Source organism: Phodopus roborovskii, unplaced genomic scaffold (genome assembly GCF_943737965.1).
Source record: "Phodopus roborovskii unplaced genomic scaffold, PHOROB, whole genome shotgun sequence".
In the NCBI taxonomy this organism is placed as follows: domain Eukaryota; kingdom Metazoa; phylum Chordata; class Mammalia; order Rodentia; family Cricetidae; genus Phodopus; species Phodopus roborovskii.
In genome coordinates this window covers 25,006,702-25,023,198 of record NW_026126525.1, presented here as the reverse complement: position 1 = coordinate 25,023,198, position 16,497 = coordinate 25,006,702, and the positions used below count along the sequence as shown (strand labels likewise).

At 43.2% G+C, this 16,497-nt stretch overlaps 1 protein-coding gene across 2 annotated transcripts; it reads right to left on the bottom strand.

Annotated features, from left to right (window-relative positions):
• Positions 1–4,347: 4,347 nt before the first annotated feature.
• Positions 4,348–16,129, bottom strand: Noa1 (nitric oxide associated 1). 2 transcript variants are annotated; one of them, XM_051198229.1, is made up of 7 exons: positions 14,967–16,129; positions 14,100–14,264; positions 13,033–13,244; positions 11,209–11,340; positions 9,852–9,968; positions 6,875–6,992; positions 4,348–4,978 (listed from the first exon to the last, which is right to left on the bottom strand). In XM_051198229.1, exons 1-7 carry the CDS (start codon positions 16,096–16,098, stop codon positions 4,779–4,781), a joined length of 2,076 nt encoding a protein of 691 aa, XP_051054186.1. In that variant the 5' UTR covers positions 16,099–16,129; the 3' UTR covers positions 4,348–4,778. The 2 variants fall into 2 exon arrangements, with proteins under 2 accessions (XP_051054186.1, XP_051054187.1); XM_051198230.1 differs by lacking the exon at positions 4,348–4,978 and having other exon boundaries at positions 6,877–6,992; positions 13,035–13,244.
• Between the last annotated feature and the right edge of the window lie 368 nt (positions 16,130–16,497).

Genomic DNA, 16,497 nt, shown 5'->3' with positions numbered 1-16,497 from the left:
ACAGTACAAGAAAGGGCAAACTTGAGATGGTGCCTGTCTTTAAGTTCTCAACACCTGCCCTCTGACATAATTCGTCTAGCAAGATCACTCAAGAGTATCCCCAAATAGCCACCAACTGGGATCCAAGTGTTCAAATGTCAGGGACTAGAGGCATCTTATGCAAACTGCCACAGCCCACAAACAATAGTCTGGGGGCTGTGGAGATCGATCAACGGTTAAGAGTGTTGGCTGCTCTTCCAGAGGACCCTGATTCAATCCCCAGCACCCACATGGCAGCTCACAACTGTCTATAATTCTAGGTGCAAGGGACCCAACACCCACACACAGACATACATGCAGTCGAAACAATGCATATGTTTGTGTGTATGTCTGTATGTCTATATCTCATTCAATAGGTCTGACCATCAAAACCTTTTGAAGCTGAACTCAAATCTTCCTCTAAGCTGACGTTTATGTTTAGTGTCCCTTACATGTAGGGGTGTTTTGCTTGCATGTATGTCTGTGTACCATGTGCATGCCTGCAAAGGCCAGAAGAGGGTGTCTGATCCTCAGAAATTGCAGTTACACACAGCCGATAGATGCCATGTGGGTGCTAAGATTCAAATCTGGGGCTTTGGAAGACTTTTTTTTTTTTTTTTTTTTTTTTTTGAGACAGAGTGTAACAGCTCTGGCTATCCTGGAACTTGCTTTCTAGACTAGGTTAGCCTTGAATTCACAGAGATGGTTGCTTTTACTTACTGAGTTCTGAGATTTAAAGGTGTGTACTACCATGCTGGGCTGGTTTTAAACAGCTGAAACATCCATCTTTCCTGCTATTTCCCAGGTATTTTGTAACAATGATAGAAAGTTAGCTGCCCTTTGACTTTTAGAATTAGGTGAACACAGAAAGCAATGGCTTAATATACAAAGTATCCTAAGTCATGGTCTTGAATCTGTCTAGCAGCTGTTGGCATTACAAGTCTACACCACCTCACCCATTTAATATGTCTGTTTAGTATTCAGCTTTTCTTTGTTCTTATAACATACATTAATTTAAATTGCTGGCACAATCCCTGTAATCCCAGCACTAGAGAAGGACAGGGAATAGTAGCCAGCCCAGCCAAGGCTACATGAGACCCTAACTGTAAATAAAAGCCTAAATTATATTTTCAGTTTCCCTGTTAAAAAATAGTAAAATGGCAGGGTGGTGGTGGCACACGCCTTTGGTTCCAGCACTCGGGAGGCAGAGGCAGGCAGATCTTTGTGAGTTGGAGATCAGTCTGGCCTACAAGAGCTAGCTCCGGGACAGCCTCCAAAAGCCACAGAGAAACCCTGTCTCGAAAAACCAAAAAAAAAAAAAAAAAAAAAAAAAAAAAGAAGTTAAATGAGGCCAGGCCATATCGGTACACTCCTTTAATCCCGGCACTTGGGAGGTATAGGCAGACAGATCTGTGAATTCAAGGCCAGCCTGGTCTACAAGTCGAGTTCTAGGACAGCCAGGACTACACAGAGAAACCATGACTTTAAAATAACAGAACATTCTTTTTTTCTTGAGATAGGGTCTCACTGGGTAGTCTTGGCTGCCCTCTAGAGGTGCAACGTTGGGGGGTTCTGGGGTTGCTCCTAGCATTGTGTTTTCAGACAAGGGATGATGGACATACTGAAATCTGCTGTACATCTGAAGAATTGCTTTCACCCAATTCTAATAGAACTCACTTTGAAATACTGTGAAAAGACAGGTGTGGCAAATGCTGATGTTAGTTCAAGAGCCTGCGGCAGTAGTGTAGTCAGTTTCTGTCTCTCCTGGACCCACAGCTGTTTAGTCCCAAATAAATACAGAGGCTTACAGTAATTATAAACTGTTTGGCCAATGGTTTAGGCTTCTTATTGGCTAGCTCTCTATTAATTATTAACCCATTTCTATTCATCTATGTATTTCCACATGGTCTTGGCTTACTGGAAAATGTCTAGCATCCTATCTTTCTGGTAGCTTCATGGCATCTCCCTGATGACTTTCTTGTGTCCTCTCCCCAGAATTCTCCTTGTCTGGTAGTTCCACCTATACTTCCTGCCTGACTACTGACCAATCAATGTTTTTTTCATCAACCAATAAGAGAAACAATAAGAGGAACTCCCATTTGTTGGGTGACAATATGGGTCTCACTAGTTCATTTTGGCCCAGCTTATCTCACGGCTGTGTACTGAAGCATTAGGATCTGGCCACATGCCCATTTATACCATGTTTATTGTACATAGCTGAGGCAAGTCTTCATGGGAACAACAAAAGCTTTACTGACGTGATACAGCTGGTATAAGGCAAAGTTAAGAAATAGTTGCCTGTTTATCATACTTGAAAACAGACCTCTCATGTTAGAGCATGAATCCTTTGAAGATTTTTTAGGCACATTTATTTTTAATTATCACATAGGGTCTGATGTATTTCAGGCTGATTTCAAATCCAGGATGACCTTGGATTTGGATTTCTGATGCTGATTTTACCACGAGTGCTGGGATTACAAGTAAATCAGGCACTGTGCCTGGTTTACGTATTGTTGGAAATGGAACCCAGGACTTCATACATGCTAGGCAACCATTGTACCAATTGAGCTACATTCTTAGCCATTCATTTGTGAAACAGGGTCTTACTCTATAGACTTGAACTAATGGAGGTTTGACTGCATTAGCCTCCTGAGTATGGAGATCACATGCCTGGGCTCTCGATTTGCTCTGGTACTTTTAAGTAGTGTCAGGTACATTTTTATTTTTAACTTTTGCTCCAGTGTCCACTCTCCCTTGCTAAAAATCCTAACTGTTCCCTCCTACATCTCTTAGCTCCCTTGTGGGTGTGGTCTTGTGACTGTTGGACAGTAGCTAATGTGTGGAACATCCTCTTTGCCCTTTTGAAAAGGGAAGTTGCTCTCCACACTTTGTTCCATTTCATGCTTGTTAGGAAAGGATGGCAACTTAAGTTGCTGTCAAAAATAAGTGTCCATTTTTCCCCTTAATTTTTGTATCTGTAAGTATTTTTGTCATTTTTTGTCTGTACACCACCTGCATGCTTGGTATTTGCAGAGGCCATTGGATCTTGTAGGGAGCAAAGGAACTCCTAAGTGATGTGTATTGTTTGCTACAGTCACAGCCATATCAAGGACCCATGGGAATTACAAAGCCTTTCCCTGGAGGCTTGGAGAGATGGCAAAGCCTTCCTCTGGTCAGAGCATGAATGCTGGCTGTGTGTAAGGACTCACCAGAGACCTACCTCCTATGGAGCTAGCTAACTCCTCCTACCACTGTATATAATAAAACCAAGAAGGTCAGCTTGTGTTGTTGGTGCTGCTCCATCACAGCCAACACAGCCCACCTGATAACGGCTCTTCTGTATATATCTGTCTGTCTTTTTTCATTCCCAGGGTCTTAGACCAAACTGTAGGATGAGGCAGGTCAGCTAGAAGTGGGTTACAGGTGGCTGTGAGCTACCCTGTGGGTGCAGAGAATTGAACCTGGGTCTTCTGTTAGAGCAATGAGTACTCTTAACAGCTGAGCTATTTCTCAAGCCCCTCATTTTGAACTTTTTGTTTGCTTTTTAATGTGCTTTGGTGTTTTGCTATGGATATCGGGTCGCCTGGAATTGGAGTTACAGACATTTGTGAGCTGCCATGTGATTCTGGAAATTAAACCCAGCCTCCAAAGCTACAGGAAACCCTATTTTATAAAAACCAACCAACCAACTAACCAAAACAAACCACTGAGCCATCTCTCTAACCTGTTTTTTACCCCCAAGAATGGGTTTCTCTGTGTAGCCTTAGTTGTTCTGGTACCTGCTCTGTGGACTAGGCTGGCCTGGAACTCACAGAGATCTGCCTGCCTCTGCCTCCTGAATGCTGGGATTAAAGGTGTACTCTACCACCACCAGGTTCATTTTGAACTTGTATCCCCCAGTTTATAGTACTACTTGGGAGGCTGTGGAACTTGAGAGATAAAGCCTAGCTGGCAGAAGTAGGTGAGTAAACTAGTCTGAAGGTCACTCCTGGTTCTGGTGCTGTATTTCCTGGCTCTGCAAATGTGAATGGCTGTCCTCTGCCATCATGTTCTATTAGTTTAAATTAAAATTTTTGGGGCCAGGAGCTAAAGTAAACCTTTCCTCCTTTAGGCAGCTTTTGTCGGCAGTCTTGAAAACAGTGATTATGATCCTTGGATGACGACTATATGGAAGGTAGTCACTGTATTCTGGAGGATTAGGTTGTTTTGTTCATATCAACTACTAGGTTGCTTTGTCAACTACCAACTCCAAATGAAATGAAACAGGTCTTCATAAAAACCTGCAGGGAGTAGGCTTCCTCTTATGTACACTTGGGCCATAGACATGCATATATTCAAGAAAAAAAATTTTTATTGATAAACAATATATTATCAATAAGCATAGCCTCACAAATAGTTTAAAAAGTTGACTTTTAAGATCTTTAAAAATGATAGGCTTACTATTTTATATTTAATACAATCTAAACATTCTTACTATCCAGTATGAATCCAGGTCTGTCTCATGTGTGTCTATCTGTCTATTCATCTATCTATGTTTTTCGAGGCAGGGTTTTTCTGTGTAACAGTCCTGGCTGTCCCGGAACTCGCTTTGTAGACCAGGATGGCCTTAAACTCACTGAGATCCACCTGCCTCTGCCTTCTGAGTGCTGGGATTAGGTGTGCGCCATCATTGCACGGCTCTTTATTATTTTTATATGTAATACAAACTTCAACATATTTCAGTATTGTTTCTATCCAGTGTGAATCCAGGTCTGTCTGTCTTATTTAGTTTTCTTCACCAGATTGTATACCAGGGATGAAGGCTTCTTGGTTTTATAGGCCACACTTTTCCTGATGCGCTGTCCTTTGACATTAACGATATATGGCAAGAGGGAGGGCTGGACAGTCAGAACAGTTCCTTCAGGCTTGTAACCTCGAAGACGCAGTGTGCCCTTAGAGTAAGGTGTTACTGCAACCCAACCTATGAAACATTCAAGAAAACATAAAATGCTGCTATCAATCATCTCAGTAAAGGAATCAAATCAAAGTATACAAGGCTGGAGATGACTCAGCAGGTCAAAGCACTTGTGCAAGACTGACAACTTCAGTTCAACTTTGGAGCCTCACATAAAAAGCAAGATGTGAACCAGGCAGTGGTAGCACATGCTTTTTATTCCAGCACTTGGGAGGCAGAGGCAAGTGGATCTCTGTGAGTTCAAGGCCAGCCTGGTCTATAAAATGAGTTCCAGGAAGCCAAGGCTCTGTTACACAGAGAAACCCCATTTTGTAAACACAAAAATTAAAAATAAAGGAGCATATATTGTTCTTGAAGAGGACCCAAACACACTGGATGGCTCATACCACATACAGCTCCAGGGGGATCTGATACCCTCTTCTGGTCTCTGAAGACATGCACTCAAGTGCACATACCCATATACAAATACACATTAAAATAAATGAGCTGGTGTGGCAGAGCATGCCTTTAACCCCAGCATTTAGAAGAAGCATCAAGAGGATCTGTGTGGGTTCCAAGTCTGTCCAGTAGAGTTCCAGGCCAGCCTATCAGTAAGTGCTGCCTAGTGAAGTCATGTCTTAAGAAATAGCAACCCAGATATGGTAGAAAACATCTAGGTCTCCCAGTACTCCTCCAGGGAGATGCGAAGTACAGAAAGGAGTACTTTCTAGAAGCTTGTGGCTAGCTAGCTTGGAATCTGAAGCTAAACATAGAAGTAAGTCTCAATAAGTTAAAAGCTAGGACTGACACACACTAAATCCTTAAAATCATTACAATAAAAAGTCATGTAATAGATTTGTGAAAAGTACAAAGACATTTTCAGAACAAGGTGCATTTTATAAATAAATGACTATGTCTTAGGAGAGGGTATGTTAATATAATCGTATAAAGACAAAGTAATCCTTTGTCTTTAAAAAATATTTTTATTTTATGCCTGTATGTTATATCAGAGTACTAGATCCCTGGCCCTGGAGTTATAGGTGGTTGCAAGCTTTCTGATGTGGGTGCTGGGAACAAACCCAGGCTTTCTGTAAAAGCAACCAGTGCTCTTTTTAATTTTTTTCCCCCTTCAAGACAGGGTTTCTGTGTATCCCTGGCAGTCCTTAAACTCACTCTGGAGACAAGGCTAGCCTTGAACTCAGAGACCTTTCAAGTGCTGGGATTTAAGATGTGTGCCACCACCATCTGGCTTAATTTTTTTTTTTTTCTTTCTGGAGACAGGGTTTCTCTGTATATAGCCCGTGGCTATTCTGGAACTCACTCTAGACCAGGCTGGCTTTAATCCACCTGCCTCTGCCTCCTTAGTGCTGGGATTAAAGGCATGCATCACCATACCCAGCTGCAGCAAGTGCTCTTAACCACAGAGCTGGTAGGCATGTTAGGCTGGTTTAGCACTCACTGTGTAGCACAGGCTGGCCTTGCACTTGAAGTAACCCTCCTGTCTTAATTGAGCAATGGGATTACAGATGTGAGCTACCATATTTAGTCTCCCCACTCCTTTAACCTCTTAAATGCTGGGACCACAGTATGTCACCATACCCAGCCTTTTAGTTTTATAATTGATATCAGGCCAAAGGCAGTTTGCTAACCAGAGTCTCATGTAGAATAGATAGGCTTTGATCACCAATCTCTACCCTGCAAATGATGGAATGCAGGCATGTGTCACCATACATGGCCTACGCTCTGCTTTTTAAGAGTACATTACCAGCCAGCCAGGTGGAGGTAGTGAACACTTTAATTCCAGCACTTGGGAGGCAGAGGCAGACAGCTCTCTTGAGTTCCAGGACAGCCAGGGCTACCCAGAGAAACCCTGTCTTGGACAAAACAAAAAGAAAAACAAACAACAACAACAGAGTACATTACCGGCAGAAGAGAACTTGATGTCAGCTACTGCTTTACAATCTTCGCTTCCTTGTAATGTAATGTCTTCAGCCACAAGAGGAGGGAATTCGGCCATTCGTTCTTTTCCACCCATTGGAACCTTCCAATAAAACAAAAGAAATATTTGTCATTTCAACTTAAATTCCCTCTTAATTGGGGTTGGGCATGGTGGCTCACATTCTGATCCCAGCACTCAGGAGGGAAGAGGATCCCTCTGAGTTTAAGGCCAGCCTCATCGACACAGTTGAGTACTGAGACTGTCTTAAAACAAACAAAAATTAAAGAAGCCCCCAAACCCATTAATTGTAGCTGGACATCCTATATTTGGGAGGCTAGGGAAGGAGATTTTCATGAGTTTGAAGCCATCCTGGGCTACAGAATGAAACTTTTTATTTTTTTCTTTTTGTTTTTTGAAATAGGATCTGATGCTATTTTCAAACTTCCTGGTCAGCCAAGGGTGGTCTTAAATTCCTGATCCTACTGCCTTTGCCTTTTAAGCACTGGATTATAACATAATGCCTGCTCGGTTATCTCAAAAAACATTTTTTTTTAAAAAGATTTATTTTTATTATGTATACAGAGACCTGCAGGCCTCTGCACCAGATCTCATTGCAGATGGTTGTGAGCCACCATGTGGTTGCTGGGAATTGAACTCAGGACCTCTGGAAGGAAGAGCAGTCACTGCTCTTAACCCCTAAGCCATCTCTCCAGCCCTCAAAAAGCATTTTATGTGGCATTAATAAGTATATGATGTATAAAAATGCAAAGGGGGGAAAAACATTCAGCTGCTGAACATAGGAGTTCTGTAAAGAGATGAAGTAACAGTTTTCAAGGCTAAGGGCCACACCACATGTTGGGCATGGGCCTGGCAGGAATCCTCGTCTCACACGGTTTTTGTAGCTACCACAGGAATTTGCATGGAATCTAAGTCGATTAAAGCAAGAGCCTTCCAAATACCTAGGTTGTTTTAGGTGTGTGAACAGAAAGATTAATATCTTTTTCTTTAAAAAAATTTTTTTGACAGTTTACTATAGGTCAAGTTGGTTTACCTGACACAGAATCAAGAATAACCTTGAACTTCAGATCTTCGTGGCTCTGTAGTTCAATACTGGAGTTACACGTACCTGGCTATCTTATGTTTTCAGTTTCGTGAGCACTGCTATTAACCACTGCTATATTGGGTGCACATGTTATTTTTGCAACAGCCGTTTTATCATTATCACCCAAATTGCAAGTACTTAGAACAGTCCTAGGGCCTGGATGCTCAGCAGGTAAAGGCATATATGAAGCAAGCCTAGGGACCTTTGGTTCAATCTCTGGAGCCAAGAAAAATGTGGGACACCACAAAGTTGTCCTCTCACCTCCACATGAAGGCACATGGATGTGAGTGCGAGCAAGCATACTAAATAGAGTGAAAAGATAACAGAGCCAGGCATGGTGGCCTTTCATATCAGCACTCTGGAAGCAGAGATTTGAGTTCCAGGCTAGCCTAGTCTCTGTAGCAAATTCCAGGATACCCAGGACTCTACAGTAAAAATGTCTCAAAGGAACAAAACAAACAAACAAACAAACAAAAAACCAAAACAAACAAACAAACAAACAAAAAACATGAAAGAAAAGGATGGAGACCTCCATCTGTGGCACTTAATCTTTTATCCTTCTCAAGAGACAGGTACGACATGGAGAGGAGCAAGAAGTGTACAGCTTTGTTAAGTGTGAAGTCAGCAAGACATGTGAACCCAGGTCTGGTTTCAATTATCTTAACTGGCTGAGCTTGTTGAGGCATTTTTATGATCCTTGCATTTGAGAAGTGGAGGTAGGAAGCTCAGGAGTTCAAGGCCAGCCTTGGTTATATAACTAACCAGAGGCCAGCATTGTGTTACACAAGAGGCTGACTTAAACATCAATACAAAAATCCCTTAAAATTTTTTGTTTTATTTGCATGTATGTCTGCACATCATGTGGGTGCTGCCCAAGGAGGCAAGAAGAGGGTGCTAGGAATTGAACAAAGGTCCTCTGCAGAGCAGCTGGTATTCTTTTGAGGGGCCACCTCCCTAGCCAAACAAAAATTCTTAATATAGTGTGCACTGTTCAGTGGTGCATAGGGCCTGTCTTCAGATGAGCTGGAAACAGACTTCAGACAGCTGGGCTTGGTAAATTTCATGGGGTGATAAGGGCTAAACAGGGCTATAGAAATGGGGCAGGAGGAGCCAAGAGTAAAGAAAAGGAATGTTGAGGACATTTTGATTTTTAAATGAAGGTGAGAACAATGAAAACATTTACAGTCTAAAGGAGGAAGTAGAAGAGAAAAAGCCTGTAAAAACAAGAGTCTGGGTTAGGAATGAGGCAGGAAAGCTTTTCTTCTCAGTCCAATGCTTGTCAGTCAATACTGACATTTTAGTTTGTTCTTCATCGTGAGTGATTACCTACCTGTCGCAGGATGGTTGAGTGTCACTTAGGGTCCACACACACTAGATGTCAGCAGCACCTCTCAACTGTGACAAAAACCCCTAACTTCCTTTTCTTTTGGAATTCAGTATGTAGATTAGACTGGCCTCAAATTCATGGAGAGCTACCTGCTTCAGCCTCCCACATGCTGGGAATAAAGGTGCTCTGACTCCCACCTCCTGTGACTTTTTCCCACCAGCTTGACCAATACAACTTTCTGTAGTAAGGTGACTAACTGGCACTTGAAAGTGTGATTAAACATAGATAGCTACATGTGGCTAGTGGCTACCATATTGGACAGTGCACTGTAGAGAAAAACACATTGCTGTGGCTTTTCTTGGCTCTGATCAAGCCAACACCCCCTTTTCACGTAGAGCCCATTTTTGCATTACATGTAGAATGCCTGGAGGATGAGGTGAGAGAAGGGCTAGCTGTTGTAAACTGATGGTTCTATCCAACACGAGCTCTATCAGCTACTGTAGCTATGTAGCCATCAAATTGCACTGCTTACCAGTAGTAACTCGTGGCCTGCGTGCTTCTCATATAGGGCATCTGCCTTGTCCAAGGAAGTGATATGAACAGGAAGGAAGTTGGAAGCCACAACTGTAAACCAAGCCGATTGATCTCCCTTAGGAAAGAAAGGAAGACGTTATTTTATAGAACAAACAACTTAGGAACCCACACATTATGATGTACAACTTAAAAAGAGAGAGAAATAAAAGCTGGGTATGTGATGCACATCTCTAATCCAGCAAGGGAAGTATAGCCCGGAAGATTAATTCAAAGACAACCTCAGCTACAATACTGGGTTTAAGGTCAGCCTGGGGTTCACGAGACCACACCTCAAAATAAACAACATCAACAAAAGGAGGACAAAATAGAAACCAAATCAAGCTCTCTTTCAATTATAAGAAAGTATGCTACTGTCTTTAAAAGAGGGTATAATATAGAAATAACATATTTTAACCATTCCTGTAAACTGTAAAACTAAGACTTCTAAAGACTTGATATTATAAAAAACAAGACGAGCCAGGTGGGACGCACACCTTTGATCCCGGCACTTGGGAGGCATAGGCAGGTGGATCTCTTGAGTTTGAGGCCAGCCTGGTCTACAGAGCTTAATACCAGGATAGCTGGGTCTACAGAGAGACCCTGTCCTGAAAAACCAAAACAAACCAAGCAACCAAACAACATCAAAATAACTCCAACCAAAAACAGCAACAACAAAAAAAAAGCAAAGTTATATACAAGGGATTTAATATCTTATTAGAGGCATTTTTTTTTTTTTGAGGCAGTCTCACTTTCTAGATCAGGCTGGACTTCAAACTCACTGAGATCTGCAGCTCTGCCTCTGGAGTGTTGGGATTAAAGGGTGCCACCAAGCCGTGCCTTTTTTTTCTTTTTTCTTTTGAAGTAGGATTTCTTAAAAATTAAAAATAAATAAAAAAATTTACTGAAAATACTCTGATTTAATTTTTAAAATTATGTGTATACATGTATTTATGTGGGGCTAAGTTCATATGGATGCAGGCATCCACAGATTCCTGAGTAGGTGGGTCCCCAGGAACTAGAGTTACAGCAGTGGTGAACGGCCCAGTGTGGGTACTAGGAGCTGAACTATGTTCCTCTGATTGAATAGCAAGCACTTTTAATGATAAACCGTCTTCCCTGGCACCAGTTTTACAAATTTTTAACACAGTATTTTTAATTCTTTCCCCCAAGCTTTTCTTATAAAAACTTGCATATGTACAAAACAAAACAAGCAACAGATAGGACTTAGTTATATCAGTATTTTGTCAATCTCTTCATGTGTTCTTAAAGTGCACCCTTGTAACTGTTCACTTTTCAACAGCATAGATTTTTCTTACCTCGAGGAAATCTATTCTGGCTATAGCACCCAAAAATAAAACCATTCTTGGTTTGAGAACAAATGTTCTTGGTACAATAGAATGTGCTGGCAAAACAATATCCACTTCTTTTTCTGTTAGAAGATTTAAAATCTGTAAAGCAAAAGACAAGATTTATTTAGAAGACTACTTTCATTCAACATAATTTGTGATTTTATTCAAAAAAGTATTGAAAAAAATGTTCAGATTGTATAATAACCTAAATTATGTTCATTAGCCACACATAATTATGTTATCTCTAAATTAACTATTATTCTACTAATTTCACAGCTGTGTATTAAACAGCAAGATAGGGATACAAGACTTTCCTATGACAGCACTATTGTCAAATGTCAAAGTGGGTGTGCACCCCAAAATACTGTTGGGTCTCCAAGAATGGAAATGTGTGCTTAAGGATCCATGGAGTAGTAGCTTCCAGCTTTAAATAATGGACACAGTAATCTCAGGTCCTAAGTATTTACCATGCAAGCATCAAATGCAAAATGGTTCATACCTGTAAATCTCAGCCTCTGGCATAGGCTAACTCAGACTATGTAGTGTTTCCAAGAGCCCCGTCTCATAAAACAAAAAACACCCCTCTTCTCCAAACCAAACAATAAAATGGGTCACTCCACTTTAGGAACAAGTCCTTAGCATGATCTCCTGAACATTCATCAGAACATCAGTTTTGTGTATCTTGGCTTGTTAGGACCAGAGGTTTTTTTTCCCCAAAGATTGTGTATGCCTGCAGAGGCCAGAAGAGGGCATTAGATCCCCTGGAACTGGAGTTATTGGAGGTTGTAAGAACTGGGAATTGAACTTGGCTCCTTTGGAAGAGCAACAATGTCTACAGCCCAACGGCAGGCACTATTAACCAAGACAGCCCTCCAACTACAGGGAGACAGAAAGTTATTAAAGAGACAGAAGCAAAACAGAAAAGGAAAGATAGAAATTACCAGATTCTGGTAAGAATTAAGGAAGATAAAATTCATTAAAAAAAAAAAATTCATAAATAGCTAAGCTATGGAACCAACCTAGGCGCCTATCACAGAGGAATGTAGAAAGAAAATGTATTTATATACATACAAAGTTTGAATAGCTATAAGTTTTTTTTTGTAGGAAAATGGGTGCAACAGGAATAAATCATATTAAGCAAAGTGTGTGCAACACCATGTTTAGCTAGATATAGGATAAACATAATTAGACATCAGCTAAGTTACCTGTGAGACACTGTAATTTGAGTAAAAGGATGGATGATAATGGCAGGATTAACCCTATTCTGAAAACATGTCACTTGACCACTTAGGACTTAAAGTATTTCAAGATGTGTCAAAGGAAATACATACCATGATTGTTCCAAAGAGCTTTGAAGAATAATGGATAGAAGTTACTGGGAGACTTTCAGTGCAATGCAAAAAGCAGGCAAAAAATAGCTGGGTACCCTGGAAGTGCAGGTGTCACTACTCTGATAAACTGTCACAACTCACTTCAGCTCAAACGATATGACATGATGAATGACTTATTTTCAAGGGAATTCAAGCATAGACTAGGAAGCTGGGTTGTAATATTTATCATTTCTAACCTTAAAGTATAGGAACCTATAGTATGTCTGTCGTTTGCCTACAGAGACGTCAACTAAATGAATACAGAATTTGACTGCATATAGATTCATCCTTGAACTACTTTTATAAAGAAACCAGAATCAAGTTTTAAAATGGAAGCCCACCCCCTTTCTTGTTTTCAGCCAGTTAAGACAGTACATCTACAACTGAAAGTAAGTATTTCTAAAAGAAACCAAATACATACACAGTTTTCTTTTGTAATCCCAGGGGTATCATAAAACCAGTGGGCATCTTTCACATCCTCTGGGGTCAGTTCTACTTGTTTGGTACACTGGTGCATGGCCACAACAGGTTTAGGTTCCTTTCCCATGTCAAAGGCCAGTGAGTCAGCATCAAACTCAAAGGGAACTTTTTCCGTCTGTTCTGTGGAATGCAAGAATGTTCTTCCAACTCTTCCTAGAACAAATTAAACCGAGGGTCTCAGACATTCCTCCAATGCTTTGATTCTGGGGTGGGGTATATGAAATATTTTTGAGATGGGTTCTCTGTACATACTTCAAGATCCTTAGCTTCTGTAGTCATAGGCGACAGATCTCTCTCACACATATGTAGTCATGTGTATCTATCTATCTATATCCATATATGTATATAGCTTAGAAAGATCTCATGTAGTCCAGTCTTGCCTCAAAATCACCATGGAACTGAGGTTTTTCAAATCTCCCAAGTGTTGGAATTACAGGTGTGTATCTGATACTCCTGAAGACCTCCTTACCTCAGAGGCTGGGTCTCATTATGTAGCCCTGGCTGTTCTGAACTCTCCAAGTAGACCATAATGTCCGTGAACTCAGAGATCCACTTGTCTCTGCCTCCCAAGTGCTGGGACTAAAGGTGTACACCACTAGGCAAGGCCCTGAAGATACCTTTTATGATTGCTTTAAATAGGTCACTAAAACTTCATGGACAAATATGAAACTGTGGCTATGATGATACTTTTGTATTCTTTTCTGAAGATAATATGAATCATTCTCTTACAAGGTCAGTTATGTTTCAGGTTATGTACCTTCTTCAGGCAAGTGGTGTTAGAAATCCCTTCTTTTCCATTAATGAACCCCGAAGAGAGAGATTAAGGAGATGGACAACCTTAAGCCTCTGTAGTTTGGGTTTCCAAGCAATAGTAACCTTTCCTATAAAAAGTTTATATTCCAGAACAGGGAAGGAAGTCTCTTCCTGCAAAAATGGCTAGCTCCAATGGCTGTACTACACGGTTCTAAACAATTTAATCACGGAACTGGTAAGTTGGAAGAGGCATACCTATCATGTAAGCATGCTTTTTTAGTTGATTGAGCTGTCTTTGTTCTTCCTCACTAAGATCTTCTTCTGTTTTGGTTGCCTCCTCTTTAAGCCTTTTTTGTCTTCTGAACAGTCTATAAGGAGTCGGGTTGCAAATAGGAAACTTCAGGAGGTTTAATGTAGTACCTGAAATACCAAGAGTAAGCGTTTCAAAAAAGAGTGAAAGAAGAAAATGTTTCTGATTAATTTCATTTAACCTTCATGACAACCACTATATATGATTATTTCCACTTTACAAAAGAAGAAATAGGTCTAGAGACTGGTTCACAGGCTAACTCAGAATTTGGGCACAAATTTTGCAAGTCTGTTTTACCCCCGATTTTCACTATCTATCCTCCAGTACATCTAGGGTGGTACAGCCAAAGGGCAGTTAAACGGAGTTAAACTCTGGTTCAAGGGGACACATTTCTGTCAAGCTAATTCCTAAGACTGTAACTCCCCATGTACATGTTTCCCCCTAGCTCTTCCTCAAGAGAAGCTCTTGAAATGCATCCTCAGGCTCTGCTTCCCCAGTGTTGTGAAAGTCAGACAGAAACACCACGCCAAGCTATTAGTTTAACTCAAGATTTCTTCTCGAGAAATTTCCACACCATACCACATCAACTCTTTCATATGTCTAGTGTAACAGTCTAAGAATAAATAAACTCAAGGGGTGAAGAAAGTAGGGACTTAGAGTGAGAAGTACACAGATACTTTTTTTGGGGGGGCAGCTATGGATCTACCTCACAATAGCCTCCAGGTATATAGCCAAGAATGGCTTCGGTATCCTCCTGAGATGGAGTACTAGGTGCCTGGGTCAAGCCTGATTTCTCAACAGCGGGGCCTCACCTGGCCAGGGGGAGATGGTGGCCCTGTCGATGGCTTCGGAGCCCTTGGCGGTGCAGTAATCAGACTCCAGGAGTGTATTAAAGAGAGTGGACTTGCCGGCGTTCGTGGTGCCCACCAGGTAGACGTCGCCGCGGTAGCGCCAAGAGCGCTGAAGTGCAGAGATCAATTCTTCTACTCCATAGCCTGTCTTGGCACTGATCAACCGCACGTCCTTGATCACGGTGCTCGACGGATTCGGATTCTTTCTCTCGCTCTGAGGCTCATCCCCGACAGGGCACTGCGGTCCTCGGTGGCCTGGGGCCACCACGAGCCCGGCGCGGATGCAGTCGTCCCACAGCCGCTTCCGCAGCCGCTGCAGGTAGCCGGGCGCATCCTGGGGCAGCAGGTCCACTTTGTTCCCCAGCACGAAGACGTGCTTGGGGCCCACCAGTTTGGGCAGGTCGGGCAGCAGGGTGTCGGGCAGATCGAGCAAGTCCACCATATAGAGCACCAGAGCCGGCCCCGGCTGTCGCAGCGCGGCGCTCACTAGCTCCAGGTACTGATCGCGACTCACCCGCAGGCGCAGGGCACGTCGGTGATGCACCAGCAGCCAGCAGCGTTGGCACACGGTCCGCGGCCGTCCGCCGTCCGCCCGTGCAACCCCGCGAAACTTCTCCTCCGTCAGGTAGCCGGGCAGGCTGGGATGCTGGCAGTGCAGTTCAGCCCCACAGCCCGAGCAGTAGATGCCGCTGGGTGGCACCGTGGCGTCTGGAAGCTCGGGGACCTGCAGACTCCGGAGGCCAGCCCGCAACTTCCATTGAAGCCGCTCCTCCCGTCGCAGCAACCTCTGTCGCTCCTCAGCTTGCTGCCGCTGCTGCAGCTCCCGCAACTCTCTCAGCTGTTCCTCGGGGTCCTGCTCCTGGACGTACTCCGGGAACAGGAAGCGCTCTTCCATGTCGGGGCCTTCTTCGTGGTCCTCGGTCGCCGTGGAGCCAGGAGGCAGTCGGCGGCCCAGGGATGATGGGCTCTGGGAGAAAGCGGCTTCACACTTCCCTGCCAGGAGCCACCGCGCAGGGCCATGGCACGCTGTGGCTGGCGCCGGGCCCCGCAGGACCCGGCACAGCAGCCTGCAAGCCAGGCGCGCGGGCAGCATGCGGACGGCCGCGAGGTGGGCGGAGCCTCGGACGCGCACTCGCGCGCGTGCCCGAGAAGCTAGGCAATCAGGGACGAGAGGCGAGGAGGGAACTGTCCAACGGCGAGACTACTGCTGGACTTCTCGCGATGAAAAGCTCGGAGGCTCGAGAATTCACCCGGCTGTGCAAAGGCGCGGACTAGAGATGGGTGGGCAGGAGAGGGTCGTTGGCACACCCAGAGCTTTTCTTCCATAAGCCTCCTTTACGTCAATCAGATGTCACTTGTGCAACAACACTGAAAAAAGCACGCGAGGAGAAACTTTCATTAGCTGGGTCCAACTTCCGGCCTAAGGAGCTGTCCTCAGCTGTAGCCGGCGGACCCACAATTTGCACTTGCACAGGGCCGTTCGCGCAGGCGC

What these genes read in the sequence shown, in the direction of transcription:
- Noa1 (XM_051198229.1), bottom strand. Translation starts at nt 16,098, where the DNA reads ATGCTGCCCGCGCGCCTGGCTTGCAGGCTGCTGTGCCGGGTCCTGCGG. An exon ending in AAAGCATGCTTACATGATAG is followed by an intron (nt 13,245 to 14,099) that starts GTATGCCTCTTC and finishes AATTTGTTCTAG; the next exon opens with GAAGAGTTGGAAGAACATTC. An exon ending in CAGGCCACGAGTTACTACTG is followed by an intron (nt 6,993 to 9,851) that starts GTAAGCAGTGCA and finishes TTTTATTGGAAG; the next exon opens with GTTCCAATGGGTGGAAAAGA.